The sequence below is a fragment of the Anastrepha obliqua genome, chromosome 3 (genome assembly GCF_027943255.1).
Source record: "Anastrepha obliqua isolate idAnaObli1 chromosome 3, idAnaObli1_1.0, whole genome shotgun sequence".
Taxonomy (NCBI): Eukaryota; Metazoa; Arthropoda; class Insecta; order Diptera; family Tephritidae; genus Anastrepha; species Anastrepha obliqua.
Window position 1 is genome coordinate 73,223,478 of NC_072894.1, and position 20,244 is coordinate 73,243,721.

General features: G+C 34.3%; 2 protein-coding genes across 2 annotated transcripts in view; both read left to right on the forward strand.

Moving 5' to 3' along the window:
* The window catches only part of LOC129241643 (heparan sulfate 2-O-sulfotransferase pipe-like), an 86,430-nt gene that overhangs the window by 46,468 nt on the left and 19,718 nt on the right, over positions 1–20,244 (forward strand). The gene's annotated exons all lie outside the window — the stretch shown is intronic.
* LOC129240433 (heparan sulfate 2-O-sulfotransferase pipe-like) lies at positions 16,456–20,149 on the forward strand. The gene is made up of 5 exons (XM_054876219.1): positions 16,456–16,629; positions 18,957–19,516; positions 19,590–19,744; positions 19,802–20,026; positions 20,127–20,149. The coding sequence occupies exons 1-5, from the start codon at positions 16,597–16,599 to the stop codon at positions 20,147–20,149; spliced, it is 996 nt and encodes a 331-aa protein (XP_054732194.1). The 5' UTR covers positions 16,456–16,596.

The window sequence follows — 20,244 nt, forward strand, 5'->3', positions numbered from 1 at the left end:
CAAAAATAAAAAAAAAATTGTATGGCATTTTCAATTATTTTGATCCATTTTTCTTTTTTCCATTTTTTTTTTCCGATTTCACTTCCTGCTCCTGCATTTACGGCCAATATCTATGCCAAATTCATATTTACGTAGAAATGCTTTTTGACTTCTGGGAATATCATTCATGGCTATACGCAATTACTGTTTTAAGTAGAAGAAAAAAAACAACAAAAAAGAGCGCATGCTGATAATTTTATTTATATTTCTTGCACTTGTTCAACATTCAGCTTGATTCGCTTATACCAAAGAGCTTAAATAACACCCAGTTTGCCGAAACCGATTTACTTTTCTTTAATCGGGTACCGAAAGTTGGCAGCGAACATCTTATTGAACTTATTCGGCGCTTGAGTACTATAAATGGGTTTGGCGCTAGTAGAGCACTATTTTCTGAACCAGTACGACAAAGTCTTTTGGATGAGGAACAAGAGGAATTAGCGAATGAGTTAATCGGTTACGAGGAGCCGCATGCCCATTCAGCGCATGTAAATTATATTGATTTTAGAGAATTCGGTTTACCACAGCCCATTTATATCAACATGATACGTGATCCTGTGGAACGGGTTATAAGTTGGTTCTATTATAGGCGTGCACCATGGACAGCAGTGCAAATGTACAAGTTGACTAAGAAATTTCGCAATGCGCAATGGTATAAGAAGAGCTTCGAAGACTGTGTGCTACAACATGATCCAGAATGTCGCTACGAGACGGGCTCGAAATTTCAAAATACGATTGTAGATCACAAACGGCAAACATTATTTTTTTGTGGTCATGATCCAAGTTGCGAGTATGTCTTTGTGAATCATTTATGGTGCATCATATTTTGTTATTTTGAATTAAAACTATTACAGACCCTTCAATTCAAAAAGCACTTTGCAATTGGCTATAAAAAATGTTGAGAAAGAATATGCGGTTGTGGGCTCGTGGGAGGATTTGAATGTTACCTTAAAAGTACTGGAGCATTACATACCAAAATTTTTCCGTGGCGTAACACAGCTATATTTTGGTAAATAAAAACACACATACCTATACATATATTGTTGTAACCTTATTCATGATATGGACAGTTTTTTAGAGAAAATGATTCGACCAGCCTCGGCATATTTCCATGCAAATTTTAGGCAATGAGAGGCTATTTATCTATGGCCCCAAACATTGACTGCGTGAGTTGATTTAGAAAGTCCATTAGAAAAAACTGAGTTATGTTGTGTTATGCCTGCTAACGAAACTGGTACATATCCAGGCGAAATGTTTCTTTTTCCAACACTGTTTTGTTATTGATATTAAATATGGCCCCGAGTTATATTCGAAAACATGATTTTCGACTTAGACGTTTATTGCTTCGGCGACAGATGTACCATATGCTTGTAGTACCAAGCTATGCAAAACCTGCATTTAGAGAACTTTTTGTAATACCAAAAAACTGGAATATAAAGTATATGAAGAGGATTTCAGTAGAGTTATAATGATTTTGTATTTAATTTCATTCTAAGAACAATTCCGAAATCACGGGATTAGATATTTAAATACATTCCTTTAATACTGTCATGACTACTTGTCTGGTCGTATAATTTTGAAACTGTTTCATTTGTATGACTAAGGACTTGAATGTGATTACAAACAGGCTTTACCTTTATATTTTGTTAAATTTCTTCCTCAGATGTGGAAAACGGTTTAGTTACTACACCAATGAATGCTAATCCCTGGAAAGCAAATATAAGTTCCTATGTGAAGGAAATGATTAGGAAAAACTTTACCAAGGAATATGAATTCTATAATTTTTGCAAACAACGTTTATACAAACAATATTTTGCATTAAAAAATAAAAAAAAATAACGATTAACAAGAGCGGAAAGCGAGAGTTAGCAGTAATGTATGTGTGACTGTTGTGAGCTTCAAGCATGCATTTGTAAAATAATAATTAATATAATATAAGTTTTAACGTTGTTTTTTTCATAAGGCAGTAGAAATTTTCAGTTCGCGTAAGTTCGGTCAAGAAACGTGTGGCGCGGTTGCTGAAGCGGTTTAGGTATATAAAACTTGCGAAACATCGTCGCGTGTGTTTTATTTGGCTACCACCCTAAACTATTAGTTTATTTTTGTTTGGGTGACTTAGTCAACATGATTACATATATTGGTTTGTGGAAATCTTGAGTAAATGCGTGCATCTCGATTACTCGCCCCAACTTGGTACACGTATTGCCCCTCACCACCTATTGATCTGACATAAATATTATTGGATCGGATGGAAACCACGCTTAATGTCTTTGTATATTAATACTAAATTTTAATTATCTATGAGTTTGAGTTTATTCCAAAAATTATTAGCCAGCTCAAATTAAATTTTGCTAAAATATGAACGGGTATATAAAATTCGTTTCGGAGCGAATTTAACACTTACTTCTTACTTATTTTCATAAAAGTTAGTGCGCTGCATTTTCTGCTTCTTAAATTGCAAACTTTTATTGGAGAGCCATAAAAAATTCGAAAACGCTGTTTAAAAGTATACCACTTTTAAGAGATCATAAAAGTTATTACGACCAAAAAACTGGTTGTATGTTGCTGAGTTTAATTGAATGTTATTTCGAAGCTGCAATTAAAAAAAAATATGTTCAGTAGACATGTCAAATTAATATAGTATATGGAAAATTTTGCTAACTTTGAAGGAAGAGATTGTATGGTTTTCCAAAACAGAGCACATTATTATTAGGAGTGAAGTCTGCCCATAAAGTTTAATTTTCTAAGCGGTCCAGTAAATGAAATTATACATTAAAAAAGGGAATAAAAAAACGTATTGACTAAGAAGTATAAAACTACATAAATCCAAAATAAAATTACTAATATTATTGACTTATATACACATATATGTATATAATTGGCGCGTACACCCTTTTTGGGTGTTTGGCCAAGCTCCTCCTCCTATTTGTGGTGTGCGGCAAATATTTTTATGAGGAGCTTTTTCATGGCAGAATTACACTTGGAGATTTGCCTTGGTCTGCCGAGGGACTACCGCTATTAGAAAACTGTTTTCTTAATTTTGGTGTTTCCCCGAGATTTGCACCTACGTTCTCTTTGTGAATTCGGAATGGTAATCACGCACCAACTCATTCGGCTACGGTGACCGTCTATTGACTTAGGGATTCTTAAATAAGCTTTCCTCAATCTTTTGCAATGTTTTCTCAATTTCAAATTTGTCTTCAAAAAGTTATTATAGAAAAACAGCAAAGAAAAAAAAAAACACCGTACTGAACCATTTCCTTTTCCTTGACTTTTCTAAACTGTGTGACAATTACACTGGAATTTTAAAATTTACTTTAACATCTTGAAGATTCACCAATGTAACTGTTGAGAGATTTTGGGACAATTTTGTTGACATTTTAAGTTTTCTAAGGGGTTTCCCTTATAACTGCCCTAGTGCGTAGGTGGCTGTCATGGTGGTCATAGCGGCTTCAATCGATTCATAAAGTTTTCGGTTCAGCGCGGGAATAGATAATACACCAATACCTCGCTTTGCGTCGTTTCGTTTTGCGTTTCTGCGAAGTTGCGTCGCTACTTAATTAGTACTAATTTTTACTGTGCGTTGTTAGATTTTCGAGGTTGCGTTGTTTTGGGTTCTAGTCTTTAATTTTTTTTTTTTTTTTGAAATTTTCTTTTTTTCTGAAGGATGGCAACATTTTTGTTCTAATTTTCAAAACTCGGGAACTCCCTTTCTAACTAAAAATCAACGCAATTTTAATACATTTTTATTTTCACTTCGTTTTGCTAATTTTAGAGTTCAATTTCCATTGCGTAGCGTGTTGTAATGTGTGCTTTTGAGTGTTGTGCCATTTTCAAAGAGAATAATAAACCTATAGAAATTTTGTTTCTAGTTACAAAAAAGGTATATATTCTTCCAATTTATTTATTGGCAGAGTTATATTTTTTTTATATGCACTTGTAATATTTCTAGCCAAATGAGGGGAAAGGGCGCTGTTGATAGATATACTGAATATAAAGCGTTTTTCAGTAAGAGCGCTTCAACTTTTTTTTTGAATAAACACAAACGGTTTGACTTTTTTAACTAATTTTTTTTTTATTATCGAGTTTGAACATATACATTTAAGTATGAAATTCGATTTCTTTTGCATGACCACCGCGTGCACGTTTTACGCAGTCCAATGGTTGAACCCAATTTTCGACCACTCTTTTGCATAAATCGGCCGAAATTCCAGCAATTTCGCGTTCAATATTGGCTCTGAGCTCACAAATCGGCGCCGGCTTCTCACATAATTCCAAAGAAAATAGTCTAGAGGCGTCAAATCACACGAGCGGCTTGTTACTGTAGACCAATGACTTCACATAACCCCAAAGAAAATAGTCTACAGGCGTCAAATCACACGAGCGCGGCGGCCATTCGACCGGTCCATTTCTGGAAATAATGCGCTCATCGAACTTACTCTTCAACAAATCCATTATAGCGTGTGCTGTGTGGCTTGTGGCCCCGTCCTGTTGAAACCACACGTCGTCTAAGTCCATACCATTCAATTGCGGCCAAAAATAATCGTTTATCATGTCGCGGTATCGATTTCCATTCACAGTAACGTGGCGATCGTTCTCGTCAACGAAAAAATATGGGCCAATTACGCCGCCGGCATGTAAACCGCACCAAACAGTGATTATTTCGGGATGCAACGGTGCCTCATGAATCAGGTGTGGATTGCTTTCTGCCCAGTAACGCATATTTTGCTTGTTGACAAAGCCATTGAGCCAAAAGTGAGCTTCATCACTGAAGATGATTTTTTGGAAAAAATCTGGATTACAGTAGGACAACAGAACGATTATTTTCATAAAAAATTTGCACGATTTGCAATCGTTGCTCAAGTGTGTAGCGTTCCATGATGAAATGTATACTAATGAAGTTTACAAATGACAAGCGAAAAATAAAAAATATTGCGTCGTTCGCCCTCCCTATCGGAAAAAAGTTGAAGCGCACCTATTGAAAAACGCTTTATAAAAAAACTCAGCTTGAAGACAAAATTAGATATTCTGCGACGATTTGATAAGGGAGAGAAGGCTGTGGGGAAAGCAGAGGCTGTTGGTCTGGCTGCAACAACTGTCAGAAATTAGAGAGGCTGCAAAATCTGCAACATTATTAGACGCTAAAACGATGACCCGTACAAGGAGTGATTTGATGATCAAAATGGAATTCTTGCTTTCTATTTGGATTGAAAATCAAGTTGCGCAGAGAATTCCATTAAGTAAAATGGCAATTCAGACGAAAGCAAAAAACTTATTTGATGTCATAAAAAGTAAAGCAGTATCCAACGATAATGCTCATGGTAGTAATACAGACAAGAATGAAACATTTGAAGCTAGTCAGGGCTGGTTTGAGAGATTCGAGGTTCGAGCAAATCTGCACAGCATTGCTCTTAAAGGCGAAGCAGGTAGCGCTAATATAACTGCTGCAGAACGCTACCCGACAGAGTTAAAAGAAGGTGTCTATGGTCCGAAACAAGTCTTTAATGTTGGAAACGTCTATCTAACAGAGTTACAGTATTTATTAATCAAAAAATCCTAGAGCTATGAAAGTATGTTCAAAGAATCTGCTTCCTGTCAACTGGCGAGCAAACAAAAAAGCATAGATGACAACATCAGTATTTCATAACTGGGTTTACACTTGTGATATTCGAGAAACTAAAGCTTATTGCAACAAGGAGAACTTGAACTTCAAGGCTTTGGTCCTTGTAGACAATGCTCCTGGCTACCCAGTTTATGTTGATGAGTTGCCAGAAAACGCGAAATTTGCATTTTTGCCACCTAATATGACACCAGTTATTCAGCTGATTGATCAGGGAGTATGATCGACTTTTAAAAGTTATTACCTTCGACGATCATTTAAACTTCTTGAAGTGAGACTGATGGACAAGATAGGCCTACCATGCTAGAATTTTGGAAAAAGTTGAACATTGTGAAAGCCATGCAAATTATATCCGATTCGTGGGAGGAGTGTAAACCATTTTGCATGAATGGTGTTTGGCGTAAAATATGACCTGCATGTGTTCACAGAATAGGCGCTACAGAATTTGATGGTACACCAGCTGTTCGTAATGAAATGTCTAATTTAGCTAGAGAGAGGTATGGAGGGTACTGACATAAATTAATTGCCTCGCACAACCAAGAACTCCCTTACTAAGAACTATTGCAACTGGAATTGCAATTTGACAGTGACCCTTCCATAGAAATCTCCAAAGAATCAAATTTAACCTAAAAAAATTTACAAAGCGATGTGATTGACAAAGTTATGGAGATTTAAAAAAAACCGATCCTGATAGCGGAAAGCGGTAGCTACGAATATCAATTGTTTTAACGGAACTTATTTTACGTTGAAAGAAAAGTTGTTCAGCAAAGATTAAACCAATTTTTTGTGAAAGAAAGCCGACTTACGACAACAACCTCTATGGACTAATCAGACAGTGGTTAATTTGAATTTTGTTTTTCATAAATTAATTGAATAGTTTATTTTGTTGTAATTGAATAAGTTTTTTTGTTTTTTTGTGTGTATGTAATACAATTTTATATTATTTTTGTTTTCTAAATATTTACTTTGTTCAATTTTCTTTTTAAAAAGTAGTATTTTCGTAACGCTGGAACCTATCTTCGATCTTTACATGGTTTGCTATAGAAAATCTTACTCGTACCTGCAGGGTGCCAAATCAGGTTCCTACAGTAAATGGTACAATGAAATCATTTATCTTTTTGTCAGATATTCACTTACAATTTTTGAGCTGTGAGAGGATGCATTATAGTATCAAAGTAATCAGCTGCCAATTTTTCTATATTCAGACTATCAACTATCTAAATATTCGCTGAAAACGCGATGCACACTCGTTTATCACGAGTTATTATTATTTTTTAATAAAATCACACATTTTTTCGATACTCTCTGGGGAAATCCAGTTTGTGGACGATCTGGTATTTCATTGTCACTAAGAATTACTCTACCCAATTTAAATCGCTTTAGCCAGCACATTTTAATTTGTCTACGGGCTAAACAACACAGGTTTACAAATAATATATGATTGTAGTTTTTACCAATTCCAAAATGCACATACGTTTTTTGTGTCATATAGTTTTCGAGATATCACCAAATAGCGGTTTTTGTCGTGCGAATTTCTAATACCTGGAAAATGCGTTAACCAATCAAAATAAGTCATAAAACAAATAAAAGGTAATGAAATTTGCTATTTCTCACTTCTGCGGCATTTTTCATTAAAATTAAATGTTTTCAAGATCTTTACAACAATAAAAATGCTTTTTGCAAAAATATTAAAATTTTTAATTTAAATATACAATATAAAAAACCATTTTTGATTATTATTACTTAAAATTTAAAATATAATGAAAAAAATCATCCAGTAAATGCAAAAGTTATTCGTATGAGAATAAACATACTAGTTTTTGCATTTTGTATATTTAAATAAAATTTATCATGTGGTCAACACAGAATCGATTTTTGTGACATCATTTGTTGGTCTTTCTAATACCAAATTTTAATTTTTTCATTGGGGGATTTTTAAGTGGCGGGTTCCAAGCCCAGCGCACAACCAGCTATCCTGGAATGCTTCGCCTTCTCTCGTTAGCTTATTCTCGAACGGGTGTTCGGAAGCTACCTGGAGGATACTTGGGTATACAAATTACTCAAGCAATAAATGTGAATTTAAAATAAATTTCCTTTAAAAATTATCTAGGATTTTCGCACTTAGCGACCGATTTTACATGGAAATTTGACCAGTTTAACAACAAATATGACAAGTTAGTCGCAGTTAGCCTTTGCTTCAAACATAGTTTCCGACTAAGGTACTAATAAAAAATACGCAATAATCACAGTTATGCAAGGGTGTTCCTCAGACTGTGCAAGGGTGTTCCTCAGATTAAACAATTTCCCTTAAATATTTCTGCCCTTTTCATACATACTTATGTAGCATTCATAAAACATGACTAAAATTTTATTATGGACCTTGGTTTAAATACCATCACTAAAACTCAGGCAAGGTGTGTTCAAAGTAATGTCGGTTCTTTAGCAAACAACTGCACTGATTATTTTTGTTAACACACAATGCAGAGGGGAAATTAGTTTGTAGTTTTGTAGATTGTTATTCCGAAGCTTTTAATTCATTTTACCTAGTGGTTAACAATTCACTTTCACCACAATCAGTTCACAAAATTATGGTGAATATTTGATGAAAAATCCATTTATGTCTACATTTTTAATCAAGCTCAATAAATTATCCCCACGGATGCTCAACAATACTGCACAAGCGGAAATTGATATTCTATTCTTTAATCGTTTGGAAAAAGTGGGTAGTCAATCAATGAGCACGCTCTTGAGAACTTTATCACGAATTCATCGTTTCACGCACAATATAAGAGTTCGGAATGCGGGACACATTCTTGATACGTTTGAAGAACAACAAGAGTTGGCTGAAGAAATTTTGGATTATGGTATTCCCAGTGCTTTCATCATGCATAGGAATTTTATAAATTTCCCAGCACTGGATCTGCCGAAACCTATATACATCAATTTGGTTCGACACCCAATTGAAAAAGTGATGAGTGCATATTATTATGTTAGACACCCGTATATATATAACAATGGTTTGTTAAGAAATCCCAAGAAAAGGACACAAAAATTTGAGTTTTTCAACATTTCATTCAACGATTGTGTACGAGAAGGCAAAATACCCGATTGTATATTTGAATCACATATTGAGTTCAACAATGATTGGCGTCGTTTTTCGATGCATTTCTGTGGAAATCTTCCTGAATGCAAGTATGTATATGTACGTGCATGTTTGTTACATGGCTAAGAGAACAATATTGATTAATTGCTTATTTATTTACCTGTTAGAATCTTATTTAAGTTTAAGAATATTTTAGAGCGGAATGTATGTATGTATGCATGCAAACAAATGTTTTATTTATCATAAGGTCTAATTTACCGAAATTTAATTTACTGAAATGAAAAAATAGAATGATTAAATAAAAATAAAACGATTTTTCAAAGTTTATAGGCTGCTTTATATGATTATCATACGTAATATATCTGGTTGGTCGTGAGTTCAAAGCCCAGTATGTCCAAACAATAGAAAGTTTTGTCCAATAAGGCCCATCACTCGGCACGCAATGCTAAGCTTCGAGTTTATTGTCACCAAATAAAAATTCAAGTCGAAGTCGCTTTAAAAAATAAGAAGGAGATATAGGAAAAAAGCCTGCGGTTTTCCAAAAGTGTATTTGGAAAACAAAAACTTAATCGGCTACCCCCTTAAAACACAGTTAAATTTTAAATTTTTAGCAAACATGATTAGCAAATATATAACATAGTCCCTTTTATTTTGAATAAAACACAAGAAAATTAATGAAATAGTCAATATTGTGCTTTAGTTATAAATTTCGTACCATTTAGTTCTCCAAAAATTTTTTAGCCAGTCTACTTCGATTGCATCCATGGTGCTCAATCATTCTTTCGGTCACATTCTGTACTACTTTTTTTGCATAAGGCCGGTTATCCCGTTAATAATACGCCAAATATCAACTTCCAGGTCGTCAGGTGATTGATAATGTCTCCGGTATGAAAACCACACCGAAGACAAATGTGTGAAATGAGCGGGCTAAATTCTGATGCCGAGTCCCAAGTGATGTTGCAGTCAAAGCAACTCACACAATTTTGTTTTTCACCATAGCGGATGGCCAATGCTGGAACGTAATGCGGTCTCGAGTACTTCGTTAGGGCTTTCACTCCAAACATGCAAAGCCAGAAATGCTAGAAATAATTTCAGTGGAACAGTTCAATTTCCAAATGATTTTCAGCCCATTCGCGGAATGTGCCACGGGAACAATGGTACCACGGCTTCTGTTCCTTCGCTAACTGGATCTTATGGGCCAAAACCTTCCACACAGTAGACGGGCAGAGATCGAGTTTTTTAGAACGGCTTTGAATCCATAAATTTGAAGCCTCGCTTGCTTTTGCAGCGACGATGACTTCTGCTGTACGAATAGTAACATTTCGTTGGCTGTCCTTATCGAATGAATTTATGATAATGAATTGTGAAAATAAATTTCGAAGTTTTATAAATGTTGTTCCTGTAATAATAATGTTGCATGGTAATTTGCCTGGTGCGGTACTGAACAGAAATGCAAAAACCGTGGTTTACTTGGACAGCTGGTCAGAAGGAAATCTCTCTGAAAACCATACATCTGAAGATATCCGTTATAAAGCTTTAAACTCTTTGATATATGTACGAGTATATGTTCAAGTGCTGCTGCGTATATCAAATTTGTAACGGGCCGCCCCAATTAAGCGAAAATATTTCACCAGAAACCAGAGCACACTTCTCCAAAGATTTTCGACGTGTTGAATACAAATCTGAAATATTGTAACCTAGAAGTGTTACAATTGCGCGGTCTTTTTCTTTTTTTGTAAACCACAAAACACAAACACGGCATCTTAAAGTAAAAGTCTTCTTCTTTCGAACACCGTTGAGTTTGTTCCAATATCTTTTTTTTTCACCGGAAATAGGCATTTCAAAATTTTTGCATTCATTTTTTCAATATTTACACAGACAATCAAACCGTTAAAAAGTTAAAAAATAGAAGTTAAAATTAAAAAAAAGTAATATTAATTTCATATTTTAATACCGCAGTTTATTAACAATTGTCATGGATATTTGTATCTTATTTTCTTTCAAATACATCATCTATAAAAATAGAATAGAAATGCATTACATTGCGGTAGAAACATTACTTCTGACATCCCAACTTCTGTTAACCCACATATGTAATTATAATACATTCAAAGTAAAAGCTTAATATATGCATACTCCTAAAAGGTTTCGCTAATTCTTTCTTAAACTTTAAAGCTCTATACAATCCATCCGGACCAACTTAATAATACCAAAAAAGCTAAATTGGAGATTATTTTCTTCAATCGCTTAGAAAAAGTAGGTTCTCAGTCAATGTCCGTACTTTTGAATATGCTTTCGAAAAAAAATAATTTTGTACCCTACCGGAATGCACCGGCAAAGCATAACGAAATATTAACGGATGTGGAGACTCAACGTGAAATTGTTGAAGAACTAATTGGAGAAAACGAACCACTTTCGTATGTAGAGCATTTAAATTGGATCAATTTCACCGAATTCGGTCAACCTAAGCCGATCTATATGAACCTGGTGCGACATCCCATCGAAAAAGTGATAAGCGCATACTATTACATACGCCATCCCGCGGTTTTTGCATTTTACGTTCAAAATGGACATAAAATGGAAGAAAAGGAATATTTTGACACAAGTTTTAACGATTGCATAAGGAAAAAGCGTAAAGAATGCATATACGATTCACATAGTTCATATAATGCAGATTGGCGAAGATTCGCGATGCATTTTTGCGGAAATTTAGAAATATGCGAGTAAGTTAAAGGTCATCAAAAGAAATATATGTACCTATACGAGTAGGTCTTAGTACATATACGAGTATATATATGTATAAAGGGTCTTTTAAAAGTGACGCCTAGAGGTCAGTAGTGAATAATTCCTACATTGTACCTTTTTTCTGTCAAGTTATGACACGACGGCCGCCGTAGCCGAATGGGTTGGTGCGTGACTACCATTCGGAATTCACACAGAGAACGTAGGTTCGAATCTCGGTAAAACACCAAAATTAAGAAAACATTTTTCTAATAGCGGTCGCCCCTCGGCAGGCAATGGCAAACCTTCGAGTGTATTTCTGCCATGAAAGAGAATACATTTTGTGAATTGGTTCTTTGAACATGATGCTGGTTTTTCACGCAAAATTATCTTTAGTAATGGGGCTCATTTCATTAAATGTACTCATTGCCTAAATCACTCATTTTACCAAAATGTACTGTTGTTTTTGGGCTGGTGGAATAATAGACCCGTATTTCTTCGAAGATGAAAATGAAAGAGCATTTGCTATTAATCGACATCGCTATAGACAACTGATGAAAATGTTGTGTGGCTTCAATTGGAAGGAATCGACATAAGCGATGCTTATTTTCAACATAAGGGAGCCACAAGTTACACATTACGCGAGAGCATTGCACTATTGCGATCTAAGTTTCCCGGTCGATTAATTTTACGTTATTTATGGTCACTTACACTATGCGATCTCTCTCACTCCATTAGACTATTTCTTGTGGGATTTTTTGAAAAGGGAACTATATATGAATAAGACAACAACAATTCCAGATCTTAAACCCAACAGTCTGATCGAGATTGCGAACTCAATGCGGTGTTGTATAACCGTATCCTTGAACATTTTAAGTCTCTTATGGCAGCCTATAGACGTGCTCATGGTGGACATTTAAGTGATGTCATCTTTCACATATAATTTTTAAGATCCGCATTTTGAATAAAAAGAGTGAAACCTGAAATAATATAAACTTTTACATGCTTTATTTTAAAACAACATCTAGGTGCGTCTTTTGAAATACCCTTACATATTTATGATAGTAAAATAGTACTTACAAGATAATACTTTTGCATGAATGTACTTGATTATATGAACATGAATTTTATGTACACGCATACATACATACATACCTTTCGCGATAATCAAATACTACATATGTATACATATAAAATTACTACCAGCGTTGTTAACCCTGCAACGGCTAAAATTCATTGTCTTTAGGAAAACTGATGGGCTGTATAAAATTTGTAGACATTAGCTTTGGCGGTGTATGCTTGGCATACTAAGCTGTAGACTACGGGAGATCTTGAATTGCTCCAAATAAGGGGTATTTACAATTCAGCATAGCTTAATTTAGAGATTTTGATTTAAAACGTTCAATGATTCCAATAGGAGTATGAAACCATAAACGCGATTACCGTAACATTTTCTTTATTGTCATAAAGTGACACCGTGCGCATGAGCTTAAGAAATCTTGTGAGTGAATTCATACATAGTAGGGTGTCCAGTAGGTCACTAAATTACATACGTCGGTTGATATAATACGATTTAGCATTCAAATCTTTAGTTTTCAAGTTATAATTCTGCAAGTGTTTCCACAATTAAATAATAGTTTAGGATATTTAGAATATACACTAGCTTAAATTGTCTAAATTGATCCGAAATAAATATTTTTTTTTTTAATTTCCATGTTTTTTTTCCTCTAAGACAACTTTCTATCCACTCTAGCCATATGAGATATAAATTTGATATATATTTTACATTTTGAGATATAAATTTTACATACAAATTAATTATTGCAAAATTAGACAAAAAAAATGCTATGGCCGTTGGAGGGTTAATAGAAATGGAACCCTGTAGGGAAATCATCAATTAATTTGTATTGAGTTTTGTGGTTCCGTAATTTTTTAACAATTATGACATCACGACTAGCATGCAAAGATACTTATGGAATTATTTTTAAGTGGGATTGTTAATGTATAGGGTGAGCCATGTAAAATTTGCTTTTTGAATCGGCTATAAAAAAAAACTAATCAATATTTTTTCAAACTTTTTTTTTATTTTGAAGATTGAACATTGTCATTTATGAATAAAAAATAATATCGTTCAAATGACTGCCACGACTGGCTTTACAGTAGGCCATTCGATCAGCCCAATTTTTAATCACATTTTCGATTGTTTGGGCTCCAATTTCATGAATGGCAACTTTGATTTCGTGTTTTAAAGAATCAATCCTCTCTGGATGGTTCGCATAGCATTTGTCCTTAACGGCTCCCACAAAAAATAGTCCAACGGGCTTAAATCACAGCTCCGAGGCGGCCAATTGATATCGGAATTTCGGCTGATTATTCGGTTTTCAAAAACGGTAGCCAAAAGTTCGAGTGTAACTTTGGCAGTGTGACAAGTTGCACCGTCCTATTGAAACCAACTGTCGTCCATGTCATCCTCTTCAATTTTTGGAAGCATGTCACGGTAACGCTCGCCATTTACTGTAACCGCGGAAGAAGAAGAAGACTCACCACTTTGGAAATAGGTTTTCAATATTTCCCAATTTTGTTCAAGCGTATAGCGTCCCATTTCGTAAATGGTAAACCTTTAAGTAAATTATGAACACATTTGACATGTCATTTGCAAACGCTATATGGCCCACCCTGTACTAACAGTTAAACTCGAGTAGGCTCCAGCATTCACATACATACAATGCCAACGCAAATGAAATGTTGGTCAAGGTCAAAAACACAGTATCAAAACTGTGTGGAATCGCTTTTCGCTTGAATAAGCTTTCCAAATATTGATAACCAACTTTCAAAGTTATTGCCACGTTGCACAAATTATTCGGTCATTTAAAATAAATTTCCGACGACATGCTTTTTCAACTCAACAGCTATGTTAAAAGACCAATGCCTTCACAGTGACAGTAACAGTTTGATCCTGATTTCGGAGCGATTACATCATTTGCCATATTTTTGGAATACACTGCTCAGAATGCAATTCCGGTTATGGAGCCATAGTTTTAGTGACTTTTCGTGAGCTGAGTTTAAATATATGAACTTTGACGATCTATGGCTTCAACTCAGCGCATCAAATAATCGATCTATGTATTTGGTCCAATTTTTGGTAATTGGGTTATTAGCCTTCTTGGCGAAGTGGCCGTCGTAGTCGAATGAGTTGGTGCGTGACTACTATTCGGTAGTGTCCGAAATACCGGGCAGGAAACACCAAATGATAGAAAAAGCTTTTCTAATAACGGTCGCCCCTCGGTAGGTAATGTTAAAACCTCAGAGTGTATTTCTGTAGGTCCAACCAAAGGTCTATTATACAAAAAAAAAAAAAAAATAATAATAATAATAATTGTGGCGTACACTTCTGTTAGGTGTTTGGCATTTGTGGCGTGCGTTTTGATGTTTTAATCCGACTCCAAGTGGAAAATCGTTTTATGAGGAACTTTGGCGCGTACACCGTTTCTGTGTGTTTGGCTGAGCTCCGCCTCCTATTTGTGGCGTACGACTTGATGTTGTTCCACAAATGGGGGCACTTACAGTTTCAAGCCGACTCCGAACGGCAGATATGTTTTATGAAGAGTTTTTTCATGGGCGACGGCTATTAGAAATACTTTGTCTTTATTTTTGTTGGTTCACCGGTATTCGAACCTACGTTCTCTCTGAATTCCGAATGGTACTCACGCACCAACCTATTCGGCTATGGTTATATTTATATGAGTTTCATCAAGAACTGATCCAGACACTTTAGATGATTACCGGCCGAGCCATTCTTGATATAAATAGATCGACTGTCAATATCGGGCAGGAAAATTGATCCATCGAGACAACTATTTGAAGGAAATTTTACATCCTAATTAATCTGAAAATTTACTTTTCCTGCTCAGAAAATATGGAATGAATATTTTATAGATGTTTTATTTAAAATGAAACTACCTGTTTTCACCTCTTAGGCTGAATTATGTTGGCTCAATGGCGTATTTAAAAAGAGTAAAAAATTTAATTAAATTTTTCATTTTAAAATGATAGATAAATTCTTAATGCCTCTTGAATTGGTCAAATAAAAATTAAAAATAAAAATACAAAATTAAATAGAATATAATAAATGTCTTGCTAGAACTGAAAACGTACAAACTTAATGCTCACCTGTTAATTTCCCTACAGGGTACATCATACAGTGTGTACATTGCACATACATATGTATATATATATAATATATATGCAGATATCAACCAGTATCACATAATACACATACATAAATATTACTTATACGTATTACAGGAAATTTAATTCGCAAACTGCTACTCAAATAGCAAAACGTAACATTGAAACAGAGTATGCTGTGGTCGGTTCGTGGGAGGACACAAATATAACTCTTACAGTTCTGGAACATTACATTCCAAGATTTTTCAAAGGCGCCACCAAAGTATTTTATAGTAGGTTTTCTTTAACAATTCATATATTGATGAACTAATACATATAAACGTATGCAGTACATTAGGGCGGGTAAAATTGGCTTGCACAAACCAATTTCACAAGTAAATACATATATAAGGACTACACTTCTTGCGACTGATTACTAAAAGTTCTTAGTTTTGAGTCAAACTTTTTTTTGCGTTTTGCCAAATAATTTTACCCGTTCTATGTACATACGAGTACATACAAAATGTATATGCATCCAGGGCATATAGAGTCTAGAAGCATGTCGAACAAAGCATGAAGTTCGAAGAGTGAAAAATCGTTAAAGCGTAATAGCAGATTTTCCTGATAATAGCAGTGTTTTATGTGTAAACAAAATGTCGAAATTTATTTAAAAAATATTAGAGCAACATTTTGATATAAATATCTGTGAAGTGTTATTGGGCACAAAACAGTTTTCCTATTGCCTTGTTTTTAGGGCATCTCTGTAAAAAAAAAAAAGAATAAAACTACAGTGTAGTGCAGTTCTCGAATCGTATTGGTATACATTTTTGTATTTGTAAAGAAAAGTTCGAATTTGATACATTTTTTGTAGTTCTTTAGTTACTCGAATTTGTAGCGAGTTACCCGAAATGCATAGAAATTTAGTTTGGATGCACGAGTTAAGCCCAACATGGATTCAGTTTATTCAGATCCATTGGTACAAGTAAGTTATGTAATACCTTTCAGTAGTTATGTTAATGTGTTTTTACTTTATGCATATTTTCCAAAGCATAAAGAGAGCAAAATAAAAAGGGGTTTTCGGGTTGTATGACCATATCCAGTGCCTGGTAGTTAAATATTAAACAGAGGCTAAAAAATGTTTCTTTTGACATGCTTCTAAAGACAAATAAGAATTCTCAAGTAAACTTACAAACATCCACATACAAGAGAATTCTTATATATTTTTAATTCCTTTTACGATTAGGTGACCCTAAACGTTTTCACAGAAATGCCACACCGCATAAGAATGAGCTGGATCCGGATATTGAGGAAAAACTGAAAGTACAATTCTCATTTGAGATCGAATTGTATAACTTTTGCAAGCAACGGCTTTACAAGCAATACATTGCCATTAAAAAAGATGAAGTTACGTCACAATTTAATTAGCCTTTGTATGTTTTATGTACAACTAAATTAAAAACCAAAAAATAATAATAATAGTACTGAAATAAACTATCGTTGCCTGTAAATGTGCAAGTTTTTAAATAATTACGGACAGGAAAACAATCTTATGAAATGAAAAATAATGATAATGAAAAAATAATCATATCAAATGAAAAACAATAAAATACCCCAAAACGAATAAAATTATAATAGAAAAAATTTAATAGGGGAATAATTAAAAAAATAACGAAGTTTTTGTATTATATGTAGATGATTTTCCTCTATATTAAATTTAATTCATTTAGGAAGAAATCAACCTGCTAATAAAGAAAACCGATTGATAGACAAGAAAGTTGTGTATGATCAAATGAAAATACCCAATTCGCGAAATGACAATGCATATGTAAAGACATTAGATGTGTTATATACAAGGTGGAGTCCAAAATAAACCAGACTGGCGTCAGAAAAGTGTTTTTGATGGCGCCATCTTTTTAATAAGTTATTGCGTTGGAAATTACATCCCTAGCTGAGTTCCAGTGAAAGCTTGGTGACATCTGGTGATGAAATACGGGGTTTCCAACATGAATCTGAAACTAAGCGTCAAATTGTCGAATGGAAGGCCCCAGACGAACCACCACCTAAAAAATTGCTTTTGGAGAAGTCAAAAATCAAGTTTATGCTCATTTCGTTTTACGATTCCAAGGGATTTGTCCACTAGGAGTTCATGCCAACTGGCCAAACCGTCAATGCAATTTTCTATCTTGGCGTTTTGAAGCGTTTGTTGCATCGCATTCGTCGAATTCGCCCTGAATACCGCGATAGAGGAATGTGACAGATTTTTTTATTAGAAATCGCATTTTAACCATCAATCACTCACCGTATTCGCCTGATATGGCGCCCTGTGACTTCTACCTATTCGGATAATTGCATTTGGCCATGAAAGGAAAACGTTTTGCGTCCGTAGAGGCCATCTAAAAGGCTCAAGGTCAATGACCTGAAACACCATTTCAAAAAGTTTTTATATCGCACAAAGCAGTGTATCGAGACCAGAGGGAGCTATTTTGAATAAATAAACTCGAAGAACAAAGCTCCTGTCTTTCTATTTTAGCTCAGCCTTGTTTATTTTAGACTTCATCTTGTTTGTACATATATTTATATATGTATGCGTTTTTATGTTTGAGAGCAAAACAATAAGATTTGCCTGACATAGAGGGAACAAGTTTAAATTTTAATTTTTTAAATTTTTACACTATTACTAATTTTTTTTTAATATTTTCATAAAAAAATAAAATCTGAAACGGTTAATCAATTTCTCATAAACTACTATTTCTATCGAAAAGTGATGTATACACTGCTTTCTTTCAACTCATCTTTAAATCGTATTAAGATTATTTAACTGTTTGTAAGATATAAGTGATTAAGTTGAACCACATTTGTTTTTGGTCTGAATATATTAAAGATGTGTGCATAAAAAAATGAATTCGGTATCAGCGAGCGTTTTTATATAGGAATTGGATAGTGGCATCCGGTACTCAATTTTGCTGTAAATCAGTGCAATCTATTCAACTATTGGTGGCAGAATTAAAGTAATGTAAACTTTTTTTCGCCAAAATATTCAATATTTGTTGCTTTGTGATATATGTATGTAAGCATTGTCAAATTAAAGCTCCACTTCATATTTCATCGAACTTTTCGAAAGGCGTAGAATCCAAAAATGCTATACTCTAAAATGTATTCTACTGTATTTCTAATATCTCGTTAATATTTATTCTAAACAATTCTCAACTGTATATGGTATGCTGTTTCATCATTCATCTCATGGCGATTTTCGAAAATTTCAAAGAAATACTACTTTTGCGAACACTTTATTCTAATGTTGCTTCACAGATTTTCAATTTGAATCCAACCGAAATGAATAATACCTTAAAAGCCGAATTAGACATCTTAATATTTAATCGTGTACCGAAAACTGGTAGCATTCAATTTATTGAATTAATGCGTAAATTGGGAAGAGTACATAATTTCGATGTTGAGGTTGATCCCCAGAATGGTGGCATACGTCCCATACTAAACGAGAATGAAGAGGGTGATTTAGTTGAAAATATTGCGAATGCTGATGATGGTACTGTCTTTGTTAGCCATGTAAATTATTTGAATTTTACAAAATACGACACGCCAAAGCCGATTTATGTGAATATGGTACGCGATCCAGTAGAGCGGGTAATTAGTTGGTACTACTATATCAGATCACCGTGGATATTTGTGCCGAATCGTCGCAAAAGCAATAGAGAAATGCCAAATCCCCAATGGGTTAATACGGAGTTTGATCAATGCGTATTGACTGGTGATAGAGCCTGCACTTACATTGAAGGGTCGGGTTTAGAGCGAGTCGGCGATCATCGCCGTCAAATACTATTCTTCTGTGGCCACAATGAACGTAAATGCATGTAAGTTATAACACATTGAAGCTAAAAAAAGTACAATAAAATTTTGAAATTAATTTTATTTATTCGATTGCAGGCCGTTTAATACAAAACTGCCAATGCAAATTGCTATGCAAAATGTTGAGCGGGAGTATGCCGTAGTGGGTACATGGGAAGACACCAATGTGACGCTGAGTGTTTTGGAAAGTTACATACCATCTTATTTTCGGGGCGCTAAAAATATGTATTACTGTGAGTGAATTGACCTTGCATGCAATTGGCCCTTAATTAAATATTATACCTTTACAGCGGGCATGCAGAATGACCTGAAAAATTATAATCCTATGAAACCACACATTGCCGAAGATATCAAAGAAATGGTGCGTAAAAATTTTACACGAGAAATTGAGTTCTATCAGTTTTGCCGGCAACGTCTACACAAGCAATACTTAGCTATTAAATTAAATGAACTTATGACCTTTGATAAAGATTTACAGAATCTGCACAAGACAGCTGTAAAAAAAATTAATAAACGCTTTTAATATAATTGTACATACATAAATTCGTTCAAATTTGTGCGTTTTCCATTGTGTTTGTTTTTGCTTTCAATTTTTTTTTTTAAATTTGCTTATAGTGATGGGAATCATGACCAGATAAGAAAGTTACAATAAGTAAAGAAATTTAAATAGAATAACAACGGTGTACGGTTTTAAATTGATTCTGGCTTTATTTTGAAGTTTTGAAGTTAATTG